Source organism: Trachypithecus francoisi, unplaced genomic scaffold (genome assembly GCF_009764315.1).
Source record: "Trachypithecus francoisi isolate TF-2019V2 unplaced genomic scaffold, Tfra_2.0 Lachesis_group10, whole genome shotgun sequence".
In the NCBI taxonomy this organism is placed as follows: Eukaryota; Metazoa; Chordata; class Mammalia; order Primates; family Cercopithecidae; genus Trachypithecus; species Trachypithecus francoisi.
Window position 1 is genome coordinate 37,261,965 of NW_022681455.1, and position 13,755 is coordinate 37,275,719.

At 41.1% G+C, this 13,755-nt stretch overlaps 1 protein-coding gene across 2 annotated transcripts in view; it reads left to right on the forward strand.

The window, feature by feature from the left end:
- TBC1D22B (TBC1 domain family member 22B) overlaps positions 1 to 13,755 on the forward strand; it is a 75,926-nt gene that overhangs the window by 3,156 nt on the left and 59,015 nt on the right. Inside the window, exons 1-2 of one of the 2 annotated variants that reach the window (XM_033217022.1) lie at positions 7,068 to 7,109; positions 9,154 to 9,210. In XM_033217022.1, the coding sequence (XP_033072913.1) occupies positions 7,091 to 7,109; positions 9,154 to 9,210 (76 nt within the window). In that variant the 5' untranslated portion in view covers positions 7,068 to 7,090. Of the gene's footprint in view, positions 1 to 7,067; positions 7,110 to 9,153; positions 9,211 to 13,755 lie in introns of those variants that run through there. The other variant, XM_033217021.1, reaches the window with a different exon arrangement.

Genomic DNA, 13,755 nt, shown 5'->3' on the forward strand with positions numbered 1-13,755 from the left:
ATGCACAGGTTTTTGTTTGGATATATATTTTCTATTCTGCTGATAAATAGGAGTAGAATTGCTAGGTCATGTGATAACTTGGTGGAACTAAACATCTTTTTAAGTTCTCTGAGTTATTCACATGAGCCCTGTGTACCTAGCACGTCAAATGGTCATTGTGTTGATGCCTAGAAGATAAGAGGCAATCTGTACCATTGTTGTTAAGAATGCAGGCTTTGGCGGGTGTGGTGGTCTGTAATCCCAGAATTTTGGAAGGCTGAGGAGGGTAGATCACTTGAGGCCAGGAGTTCGAGACCAGCCTGGCCAACATGGTGAAACTCCCATCTCTACTGAAAATACAAGTTAGCTGGGCATGGTGGTGTGCGCCTGTAGTCCCAGCTACTCAGGAGACTGATGCCCAAGAATCTCTTGAACCTGGGAGGCGGAGGTTGCAGTGAACTGAGATTGCGTCACTACGCTCCAGCCCTGGGCAACAGAGTGAGGGTCCGTCTCAAAAAAAAAAAAAAAAAAATGCAGGCTCTGAAATCTGACTGCCTAGGTTCAAATCCCACCCAGCTCTACTTTCTAGCTATGTGATCTTATGGGATTTAATTAACCCCTCAGTGCATCAGTCTCCTCATCCCTAAAATAGGGACAGAGTATATGCCCCATGGGGCTGTTATGAGGATTAAATGAGATAATACATAATAATTGGTTAGGAGGTACATAATAATATTAGCTATTACAAGAATGATAGTTACAATGATAGTAGCTATCATTTTTGTTTCTCTCCTTGCTTTAGTTTTTGAAACTGAAATTGAAAAGCTTTGGTCTGGCTGAGTGTGGTGGCTCACACCTGTAATCCCAGCAGTTTGGCAGGCTGAGACGGGCAAATCATTTGAGGTCAGCAGTTCGAGACCAGCCTGGCCAACATGGTGAAACTCTGTGTCTACTAAAAACACACAAAAAAATTAGCTGAGCGTGGTGGCGCAAACTTGTGGGGGGAAAAAAAGAGCTTTGATCTGTGTGTGTGTGTGTGTGTGTCTAGAGCATGGGCACAGGAGAAAAAAAAATCACTTTATTTATTTATCTTTTTTTGAGACAGGGTCTCCATCTGTTGCCCTGGCTGGAGTGCAGTGGCATGGTCTTGGCTCAATGCAGCCTCTGCCTCCCAGATTTAGACAATTCTCCTGCCTCAGCCTCCTAAGTAGCTGGGATTACAGGCACATGCCACCATGCCCAGCTAAGTTTTGTGTTTTTACTAGAGAAGGGGGTTGTGCCATGTTGGCCAGGCTGGTCTTAAACTCTTGACCTCAAGTGATCCACCCCCTACTCAGCCTCCCAAAGTTCTGAGATGACAGGTGTGAGCCACCGTGCCCAGCTCTGGCTCATTTTTGTATTTTCGTAGAAACAGGTTTTGCCATGTTGCCCAGGCTGGTCATGAACTCCTGGGCTCAAGCAATCTGTCCACGTCATCCTCCCAAAGTGTTGGGATTACAGGCGTGAGCCTCTGTGTCTGGCCAAAATCCAAATTACCTGAGTCTTCCAGGCCCTTCATTGTTGGAAGGAGAGGCCAAGTTGAGGACTTGAACCCGATCCTAAAGTAATAATGAATCTGACAGGAGACTTAGTATAAAAGTCATAGCCTGTCTGGGCAGGTACATTACAACCTGTTCTTGGCTTGGAGATGTTTTACTGGTAGAGTGAGTCACTGGAAGATACCAAATTATCATTGAAACAGCATAGATCACCTGTTCTGGAAGACTAATGTGGAGTGAGTATGTGAACCTAGATCAGTTGCCAACACATTTGGCATTTAAATTTGATAGGTCTTTTCCACATATTTGTGCTAGCTCTTTTATCAGTGCTAAACAGACACCTGTTGATTTTTCCTACCAAGATGTTTGCACTGTTCCAACTGGTCAAAACAGCTATGTCAGTACATTCTATGGTGTTGGTTTTATTAAAGAGAGTGACGGAGGTTAATCAGAACTTTTGTTCCATTTTGTCTGTGTGGCAGCATATTCCATGCCATTCTTTTCTCTGCATATGTGGTGTGTTTTCTTCAAGATGCAGTGTGTTAACCTCTGGTTTTTAGGTCTAGCTTAAGCAGAGGCCTAGGTTTTGTAGAGATCTAATCTTCACTTACTAAATATTGTTAAGTACCTGCTGATATGTGTCATGCTCTGCCAGGTGGCAAGGGGGCTACAGGAAAAGATATGGCACCACTAAAAACTCTGCTTGGCATCATGACTTCCCTGGAGAAGAGGCTGTGTATGATTGACTTTCTGGTTTTTCCACTAAACATATGTTACATCTGTAATCAGACAAACTTAAACGTGGAATTGGGTGAAAACACATTGTTGAATGCAAAGAGCAAGATGTAGAATTATATGTACAATGTGCTGTATTTTATGTGAAGTTTAAAAACATAAAAAATACTGTGCATTGTTTATGGATATATGAATATCTGTAGAGGTATAAAAACAGATGGGAGGAGTTCCCTCCAATTTCAGAGTAATTGTTATCTCTTGGGAAGTGAAGGAACAGGACTAGGGACTGCAACTGGGGCTTCAGTAGTCTAACACATTGTTTTTTCTTTTCTTTTTTTTTTTTTTTTTGAGACAGAGTCCCACTCTTGCCAGGCTGGAGTGCAGTGGCCTGATCTCCACTCACTGCAACTTCCGAGGCCAGGTTCAAGCGATTCTCGTGCCTTGGCCTCTCGAGTAGCTGAGACTACAGGTGCACGCCACCATGCCCAGCTCATTTTTTTGTATTTTTAGTAGAGATGGGGTTTCACCATTTTGGCCAGGATGGTCTGGATCTCCTGACCTTGTGATCCACCTGCCTTGGCCTCCCAAAGTGCTGGGATTACAGGCGTGAGCTACTATGACCGGCCTAACACTTTTTTTCTTAAATGAAATGTGACAAATGTTAACATTTATAAATCAGAGTGATGGGTTCATGGATGTTTATCATATCATTTTCTGTACTTTTCTTTGTGTTTGAAAATGTCAAATGCTTTTTCACTTGTGTTAGAGTTAATGTTTTGTATTTTTTTAACTTGTGTTGGAGAGATCAGCCAGTTAGCCATGGAATTTAGTAAAATTTAAAGTAACATGATTTAGAGCCAAAATAAGTCATATTTACAGTGTGATATTATTTATGTAAAGTTTAAAAAACACGCAAAATCATACATTATTTAGGGATACATACACAGAAAATGAAAATATAAAAATGAGTGTGAAAAATGCCGAATCCAGTAGAGCAACTTCCTAGGAAGGGAGGGAGGGGTATGCCAGGGTGTTTTGTTGTTGTTGTTGTTTGTTTGTTTGTTTGAGACGGGGTTTCACTCTTGTTGCCCAGGATGGAGTGCAATGGCACTATCTTGACTTACCGCAACCTCTGCCTCTCAGGTTCAAGCGATTCTCCTGCCTCAGCCTCCCGAGTAACTGGGATTACAGGCATGCACCACCACGCCCAGCTAATTTTGTGTTTTTAGTAGAGACAGGGTTTCTCCATGTTGGTCAGGCTGGTCTCAAATTACCGACCTCAGGTGATTCCCCCACCTCGGCTTCCCAAAGTGCTACGATTACAGGTGTGAGCCACCCCCAGCTGGGATTTTGACTGTATAACGTCTTATTGCTTAGGCTGAATGTTAAGTGCTTATCTGATTGTGTCTTTTTTCTTTTCTTTTCTTTTCTTTTTTAGACAGTCTCACTGTATCACCCAGGTTGGAGTGCAGTGGCATGATCTCGGCTCATTGCAACCTCTGCCTCCCAGACTCAGGCAATTCTTGTGCCTCAGTGTCCTGAGTCGCTGGGATTACAGGTGTGTGCCACCAAGCCCAGCTAATTTTTCTATTTTTAGTAGAGACGGGGTTTCGCTATTTTGGCCAGGCCAGTCTCAAACTGCTGAACTCAAGTGATCTGCCTCGGCCTCCCAAAGTATAGGGATTACAGGTGTGAGCCAGCACGCCCAGCCCTGATTGTGTCTTATATTATGATCTAAATCTAGTTTATTTTAAAAAAGTAATAGCCCTGATTTATGTATGTTAGGGAACTAGAGAAGACATGAGTTAGTAGATGCTGGGGGTAGGGATATGGAAAGTTTCATGAGGGGTGTAGAATTTGAAGAGAATGTTGCAGGATGGATACAGCTTTGAAAAGGGATGTAGAAAATAGAAAAGCATTCCAAGTAGGGAAAAGAGCCTTATTTAATAATGGGTTTAATAAGTTTGGAAGGTGGAGTGGAGATCAGCCTTTCTTAGAGCTGAGTTTGGGTTTGGAAGGAGTAGGGATGGTATAGACAGTGAATTGTAAATGTCAGGAAATTGAGCACCTTAATCATTGGGCTCTTCTGGTCTATCTCCATTTAGTCTCTGTGATCATCTTGGTTTCTCTTTTCTAACTTCTTGCCTGTCTTTTTTAAGCTGCAATAAACTGATTTATTATACAAAGTGTTCCAGGTTTAGATACGTAATGGTTTAGTTCAAGAATATGTTAACAAATTCAATTTGGGCTCTGATGCCTTTGCTGATGAAGTCCATCATTTATCTTAGCCTTTCTGGCTATGCCAGCACCTTGGGCGGACAGCTTTAAAAAAATAGTCTACTGTGATTGTAAGATTCCTTTCCTAGATGGTAATTGATGGCCTCTGGCCCTTCAGCCTACACAAATTAGGTTTGCTTTTTTTCTGCATGGGTTACTCGCAGATGGTAATACTCCTTTAAGGAGAGGATCTATAGGACCCTCTCTTATTTTTCTACCCAGTCACCTTACCTAACCGGCTTGTTGAGATCTTCGTGCAGTTTATCCTCTGATTTTATATTTTACTGTGAGGAGGGCTTGTGGACTTGAATAATTCAGGTATACTCTTAGGTCATTTGCAGCTGCTAATGTGCATATCAGTAGCTCTTTGGGATTTTTTTTTGCAGTAGGTGGGGGTGTCTGTGTCTAACACCCCCTTCCTCTCTCAGCAGAACTTTCCCTTTACTCTTTGATTCCTCTTTTTTTCTCTCTGCCTAGGAAACCCTTTAAACACATCCATTAGTATTGTTTACTGTATTTCTGTTTGTATTTCTGTAGTAATATATGTAATAGTTTGCTTACACATATTAATCTTCCAGAGAGGTTTAGGGAGTAAAGATTCTTATAGCTAAAGAGGTAGGGACTGTATTCATACATTAAAGATTATATATAAGATTTCCTCTGAAATCTTAATAGAAATTAATGTGAAAGTGATTGAATTGGCTAATTTTTATTTAAAAGCATCCTTGAGGATCACCTCTGTTATGTGAAACAAGTATTTGGTAAGTTTGTTTCAATTTCTAAATGTTGGGTATGGATTAAATTATAAAAATGGGAGGCAGGAAGAAAATCAGCGTTTCTTGGGCACTGAGTGTTTGCTGGGTAGTGTTCTAACATTTGCAAATCTACGTCACTTCTTGCTTAACATTAAATGAGCATTACCACCCACCAGGAATTATGCTGAAGGGCTTTTGACATATCATCCCACTTGAACCTTCTAACCTTCTCAAGATTGCTTATTTCTTATAAAGGTGATACTTGTACATGATACTAAATCAGAAAGGATTTGCAGTGAAAACTGAGTCTCTTTGGTGTCCCATCATCTTCCAGTCATCTGGTTCCTATTCCAAACTGCTGCTACCGGTGTCTTTTGTACTTTTTCAGATACTCTGTGAATACATAGACCTATTCATACATAAAATGCGTATATCTATTTTAAAGATTTTTACAAAAATGGTGTCATACATATAGTTCTGCATCTTTTTTCAGTTAATGTCTGAGTTTATTTCATGTCAGTGAATATAGAACTGCCTCATTCTTTTTTTTTTTTTTTTCTTTTGGGACGGAGTCTTGCTCTGTCACCCACACTGGAGTGCAGTGGCACGATCTCGGCTCACCGCAACCTCCGCCACCCGGGCTCAAGTGATTCTCCCGCCTCAGCCTCCTGAGTAGTTGGGATTACAGGTGCCTGCCACCATGCCCAGCTAATTTTTGTATTTTTTAGTAGAGATGGGGTTTCGCCATGTTGGCCAGGCTGGTCTTGAACTCCTGACCTTAGGTGATCTGCCCACCTTGGCCTCCCAAAGTGCTGGGATTACAGGCGCGAGCCACCGTACCTGGCCAGAACTGCACCATTCTTTTTAAAAGATGTACTGTAATTTATTTAACTACTTTCCTGTTGGTAATTATCCTTTCTCTTTTAATAGGTAAGTTAGCTCCTTTATATTTATTGGAATAACTGATATATTTAGTTATTTAGTTTTAGTTCAATTTTTAATATTTTCTTCATCTTCTTTGTTTGTTTGTTTGTTTTTGAGACGGAGTCTTGCTCTGTCGCCCAGGCTGGAGTGCAGTGGAGTGATCTTGGCTCACTGCAAGCTCCGCCTCCCAGGTTCACGCCATTCTCCTGCCTCAGCCTCTGGAGTAACTGGGACTGCAGGCACCTGCCACCATGCCTGGCTAATTTTTTTTTGTATTTTTAGTAGAGACAGGGTTTCACTGTGTTAGCCAGGATGGTCTCGATCTGCTGACCTCGTGATCCACCTGCCTCGGCCACCCAAAGTGCTGGGATTACAGGTGTGAGCCACCGCGCCTTGCCTTTTTTTTTTTTTTTTTTTTTGAGATAAGGACTTACTCTGTTGCCCAGGCTATAGTACAGTGACATGATGATAGGTCACTGTAGTCTCAAACTCCCAGGCTCAAGTAATCCTCCCACCTCAGCTTCCCAAGTAGCTAAAACTACAAGCATGCACCACCACAGTTGGCTAATTTTTAAATTTTTTGTAGGTATAGGGTCTTGCTGTGTTGCTCAGGCTGGTCAAACTTCTAGCCTCAAGCGGTTCTCCCACCTCAGTGTCCCAAAGTGCTGGGATTACAGATGTGAGCTACCATGCTTGACCTTTTAAAAATATTTTCTTCTTAAAAAAATCTTTCACTATGTGGACTGTGCTTGCTTTTGAGGGGAGGGCATATATATATATATTCTGATAATTTGGAAGATTTATCTTTTTATTCTAGTGATTATGTTTATCAGTGTAACTTTATACGATATTTCTTCAGACAGTACCCGTTGACTCTCTACCATGAGCAATGATGAAATTAGTAAGTATATTCCTCACCGCTCTCTTTCCACCTCCTTCTAGTTGATTATATTATTTTTCTTGGTTTTATTTTCTATCATAAAACATACATATTCCTCTATTAACATTTGCAAATCTACATTAGGATTTAATGTTAAGCGGGTAGTGACATAGATTTGCACATTGAGCTATCTGCTTTAAATATCTTCTGAGCCCTGTCAGTAAAAGATGAAGAAGTCAATGGACTTCATTTGTCCATTTTTTCCTCCTTTTAACTTTTGTCAATTATATTACTTTTACATTCTCTTTGCCTCAAATGTAAAACCTAGTTGTAAGGTTGGATTCATTCAGGGCTCCCCACCAATCCTTTTGCCATGGTTTCTCTATCTCATGATTAAAGTTTGTTCTCTCACAGCTTCTTCAGGCAGGAGTTAAGGAACATATTTTCCCTGAGTTCTTATATGTTGAAAGTAGTTTTTTTTGTTTTTTGGTTTTTTTTACATTTATACTTAAACAATAGTTTGGCTTGATATATAGTTATTCTCAAGTCATTTATTCTCATTTTCTTTCTTCTCTTCCTTCCCTTTCCCTTTCCTTTCCAATAGGGTCCAGGCTGGAGTGCAGTGGTGTGCTCACTGCAGTCTGGACACTCCTGGGGTCAAGCAATCCCCCTGTCTCAGCCTCCCAAGTAGCTGAGACTACAGATGTGCACCACCATGCACAGCTAATTTTTTATTTTCTTGTAGAAACAGGGTCTCACTTTGTTGCCCAGGCTGGTTTTGAACTCCTGGGCTCAAGCAGTCTTTTTGCCCCAGCCTCCCAAAGTGCTGGGATTATAGGTGTGAGGCACCCCATCCAGCTCATTTTCTTTTAATTGTGATATGTTACAGAAAAGTACGTGAAGCACAAATGTGTGGTATGATGGCTTAATGAATCATCACAAAGTGAACACCCCCAGAAACTTCTGTGTCTATTTGCTGCCTCCTCCTTTCCTTCCCCTAGAGGGAACTATATCATTTACTCCTTTCTTTTTTTTTTGTATTTTCAGTAGAGACGGGGTTTCACTGTGTTAGCCAGGATGGTCTCGATCTCCTGACCTCGTGATCCACCTGCCTCAGTCTCCCAAGGTGCTGGGATTACAGGCGTGAGCCACCGCGCCCGGCCCCTTTCTTTCTTTATAATATTACTCTGCATGCATCCCTAAACAGTAGAAACTACTTTTGTCAGTTTTTGAAGTCTGTGTAAATAGAATCATACAGTATTTATTCTCTTATACTTCATTTGTTCAACATGACATTTGTAAGATCATCCACATTGTTACTTGAAGCCCTACTTCACATATATTATGATTGCCATATAGTGTTATACTGTATAAATGTGTTGCAATTGATTTTTCTTGTCATTACTGATGGACATTTGGGTTATTTCTAATTTGGGGCTAAGAGGAGCCATGGTGCTTTGAATAGTCTTATATATATCTCCTAATACATATAGGTATGTATTTATCTTAAGATACCTATTTGGGAGTGAAAATACTGGGTCTTGGGGTATGCATGTTTCATTCTTCCTAGATATGCCCAAACTGTTTTTCGAAGTGGTTATGTCACTTTATACCCCTCCTGCAGTGTATGAGTTCCTTAGGTCAACCTTCACTGTCTTTTACCCCAATGAGCCTTTCAAGTAGGCAGTATTCCCACTTTAGATGGGAAAACAGGTTCAAAGGAGTCAAAAAGCTTGCTGGAAGTTCATAGTGGTACTGAGTGCCAGAACTGGCATTTGAATTCTGCTCTCTCCAGCTCTAAAGCCCGTTACCTTTCCATCCTGCCTTCTTTACACATAGGTGTGTAAGGCACTGAAACTTCACCAGGGAAAATGAACATTATCAAATATATTTTTTAAAGGGAAGATTGCTCTCTTTGGGGGATGACTTGAGTACAGTTATTAGAGATAACCTATTTCTCAAAGTCCCATCCAATTTTGTGATGCAGATGGCTCTCAGCCAACATATTTAGTTTCCCAACTAAACTAACAGTTTATTTCTTCCTTTTTTTTTTTTCTGCTTTTAGTATCCAGCCTGTATATGGAGCACAGCATCCTCCTCTTGACCCTCGGCTCACCAAAAAGTAAGTCAAGACATTTTCCTTTTATCTATCTACTTCTGTCACCCCTATGCCCTCCCCTATTTTGTTGAAATGACAGTTTCCACTTTGACCTTTTTTAGCTTCTCTTCTGCCCTATTTTGTACCAGGAGATGAGCAATGTTCTTACTTCCAAATGGTCCGTTGCTAAATGGGAAATTAACATCCATTAGAGATTTTGTGTTTTCCTATATTGGGAACTGGTATATGTAGGGTTTGGTATTGGATTCTTTGGTCAAAAGAGAATGGTCAAAATGTCTTTATTGATTAAATGTCCCTGAAACCAGAAGATTGATGACTTCCAGATCTTTTAGCAGGAGATCTGGTTTCCGAGGCTCACTGCTTCTGAATATAGGTAGGTCTGCCACGTTTTCCTTACTTTTACTATGAGAACTAGGGCAACAGAATATAACTGTAGGCTGACATTCTTTAGTTCCTCTTTCCCTTTGACACATTCAAAGAGACCCAGGCATATGTACAGAAGAGTTAAAAGCTATTTAGGACTGGGCACGGTGGCTCATGTCTGTAATCCCAGCACTTTGGGAGGCCGAGGCAGGTGGATCACTTGAGGTCAGAAGTTCGAGACTAGCCTGGACAACACGGTGAAACCCTGTCTCTGCTAAAAATACAAAAATTAGCTGGGTGTGGTGGCAGGCACCTGTAATCCCAGCTACTTGGGAGGCTGAGGCATGAGAATCACTTGAACCCAGGAGGCAGAGGTTGCAGTGAGCTGAGATCATGCCATTACACTCTAGCCTGGGCAACAAAGTGAGATGCCATCTCAAAAAAATAAAAATAAATAAATAAAAGCTATTTAGGAGGCTATATCTCTAGAACTCTAATAAATTATTTTCAAATGCAACAGACTGTAGTTAAATCCAAGGTGTGTGGCTATGTATCCACACCCCCAATTATCCCTTTATCCCATCTGTCTCTCACGGACCATCACTGATACACAGTAAACTTAAATGAGGGGGTAGGTCATCTTGTGAGATTTTCTAAGAGCTTTGGCCTCTATTTGGGGGCATGCTTAATTTTAGAGACTAGTTTCTGGGAAAGTTGTTGTTTGTAATGAAAGCTGAATGGTTTGGGAGATACAGACGTAGGTTCTCACTTTCCTGGGGCCTGTGTCTTAATAGGGAAGTCAAGATAATGTATAATTATGGTTCCAACTATATGACATTCTGGAAAAGGCAAAATAGGGAGACAGTGAGAAGATCAGTTGCCAAGGGGTGGGGTTGAGGGGAGATATGAATAAGTGGAGCACTGAGGATTTTTAGGGCAGTGCAGCTACTCTGTATGATACTATAAAAACGGTGGATACTGCCGGGCGCAGTGGCTCATCCCTGTAATCCCAGCACTTTGGGAGGCTGAGGTGGGCAGATCACCTGAGGTCAGGAGTTTGAAACCAGCCTGGCCAACATGGTGAAACCCCATCTCTAATAAAAATACAAAAATTAGCCAGGCCTTGTCGTGGGCGCTTGTAATTTCAGCTACCCTTCAGGCTGAGGTGGGAGAATTGCTTGACCCCGGGAGCTGAGGGTTGCAGTGGGCTGAAATCAAGCCACTGCACTCCACCCTGGGCGACAGAGCAAGACTCTGTCTCAAAAAACAAAGCAAAACAAAACAAAAAACAGTGGATACATGTCATTATGCATTTGTTCAAACCCACAGAATGTACAACACCAAGAGTGAACCCTAATTGAAACTACTGACTTTGAGTGATTATAACGTATCAGTGTAGGTTCATCAGCTGTAACAGATGTACCACTGTGGTGGCAGATGTTCATAATGGAGAGGCTGTGCCTATGTGGGAGAAGGGAGTATATAGGAAATCTCTGTACCTGCCTCTGGATTTTGCTGTGAACCTAAAACTGTTCTAAATATATAAATAAAGTGGTTTTTAAAATAAGAAAAGAGAAAAAGGATAATATACATTAAAGTATTTTGAATACCTAGAAGAATGCTATATCAAATATGCATTATCAGTATTTAAAAATTTTAGAAATAACCTAGCTGAGTATGTGGTGCACTTTCTATAATTTTACCAACTTGTTTCCTTTTTGCGATTTGGTGTATGTATAAGGCACAGTCTTCTGAATTACTGAGGAAGCATGACTGCTGTTCTTGTCTGCAAGGTACACACTTTTTTTTTTTTTAAATCAGAAACCACTATTGCATAGATTTCTTGAGAGCAGGGGCTTTGTTTTGTTCATTACTGTACTCATAGCCTCTAGAACAGCATGTGGCACAGAGTAGGCACTGAGTACATATTTATTGAATGAAGGAATGAAACTATCTCATTTACTTAAACAGCAGGCTTTTCTTTAATGTTCCTTGGTTTGCACCTTTTGTTATGTCGTCTTTTTTTTTCTTTTGAGATAGGGTCGCTCTATTGGCTGGAATGCAGTGGTGTCATCTTGGCTCACTGCAGTCTCTGCCTCCTGGGCTCAAGCAGTCCTCCCATTTCAGCCTCCCTAGTAGCTGGGACTACAGGTGTGCACCACCACAACTGGCTAATTTTTGTATTTTTTGTAGAGACACAGTTTCGCTATGTTGCCCAGGCTGGTCTCGAACCCCTGAACTGAAGTAACCGACCTGCCTTGGCCTCCCAAAGTGCTGGGATTACAGGCATGAGCCTCTGTGCCTGGCCTTTTTTTTTTTTTTTTTTTCCAGAGAGTCTTGCTCTCTTGCCCAGGCTAGAGTGCACTGGCACGATCAGGGCTCACTGCAGCCTTGACCTCTGGGGCTCAAGCCATCCTCCTGCCTCAGCTCCCACATGCCTCACCCCCAACCCCACCCACAGTAACTGGGACTACAGGCGTGGGCCACCATGCCTGGCTAATTTTTGTATTTTTAGTGTAGATGGGGTTTCACCATGTTGCCCATGATGGTCTCAAACTCCTGGACTCAAGTGATCAGCCTGCTTTGGCCTCCCAACGTGCTGGGATTACAGGGGTGAGCCACCGTATCTGGCTGTTAGCTCTTAAGGGGAGCATGTTTTCTGTGATATCTGTGTGATTGTCACATTAAATAGAATGAATTCTGCTATTCTTTGGTTTTATCAAGAATCGACTTTCTGGTCTGTTGGCCAGTGAGGCACGCACTAATGGTTACCTACCTGATAGTCTTCCCTGTGCCTGCTTCTTTCATGCTCAAGAACCATAATTTTGTTCAGATATTGAGTAAGCAACAATGCACTTAGGGGAGGTATTAAGATTGCTTTAAGCCTTTCATGATAATTCTTTAGTAATGCCAGTGACTGGCATAGAGTGGTCTCATCTCATTGGTTCTGGCCAAAGAAAGTCTCCTGGGGGAGGGTTCTTGGAAAGATTTTCGTTTTTGGTCAGAATGGGAGATGGTTCTGTGAAGAAACCCTCTTTTTGCTGCCACTCACATTTCCTGCTTTTGAACGTGATAGTGTGAGTGTGATTCTGAAAGCTATAGCAGCCAACTTGTAACCCCGAGGCAAAAACAACAACAACAACAACAAACGAAAATATCAAAGACAGCAGCCTAGACCTACATTGTGGTCTTACGATTTAAGGATCATAGTTGAGTATTATGTTACATGTAGCCACAACCATTCTGGTCACAGTCAGGAGTTATTGATTGTTAATAGATCTGTTCTAGCACAACCTTTGACAAACATGTGGCTGACCTATAAATCTGTTCATCCATTCATATATAAGGCATTGAGTATACTGTCCATTTTATGTTTTGATCAAGATCACCATACCTTGTCTGCACCTGTCATCAACTGAGCTTTTCCTAATTTTGTATTTAGGACAGATCTTCAAGAATATTTCCATATCCCAAACTGCCAAGGCAAACTTTATATACTATTATTTTCTCACCTGTTAATGATATAAAATCGTGAATATTTTCACTGATCCTTCAGCAGAGTTTCAGTTACGCTTTCAGTAGGAGTAATTACTTAGCTTTACAGTTTGGGAGGAATTTAATTGTCACTGGATTAATTGGTTCCCTTTTTCATGTATGTGGTGGTTTGATACTGATATTTTACAACATGGGACCACGTCTACCTCTGCACCAGACCATTTTACAATTTCAGATTGTTGCCATAAAACATTTATCGCTTCTATTTTAGTACCTTTGTTAGGACATTTTTATGACTTTCTCTGCTACATGATTATCGTTCCACTTCAGCCCATCATTAATTACTGTGTGGTTAATACATATCACAGCAGAAGCCTTTACATTGGGTCTTCAATCATCTAAACTGCACAAGCACAGGAAGTCATTCCCTGTCCATGTGTATTGACTTTAATTTGCCAAATGATTACTATTAGTGATACTATTGCCTGCAATAATTTTTATAGCTCAGATAAAACTAGTCTCATTGCTGAGCAGCTCCATTGGCCACTTGATGGTATAACAAGCGTCTAAGTTTATTGTTTTCTGAATTGATGCTCAAGTATGCTAGGTCCTAATTCCGAGTTATAAAACTAGTTCATATGAAGCCACACTAGTTACTAAGATACCTGAATTTATTTGATTGTTACTAAA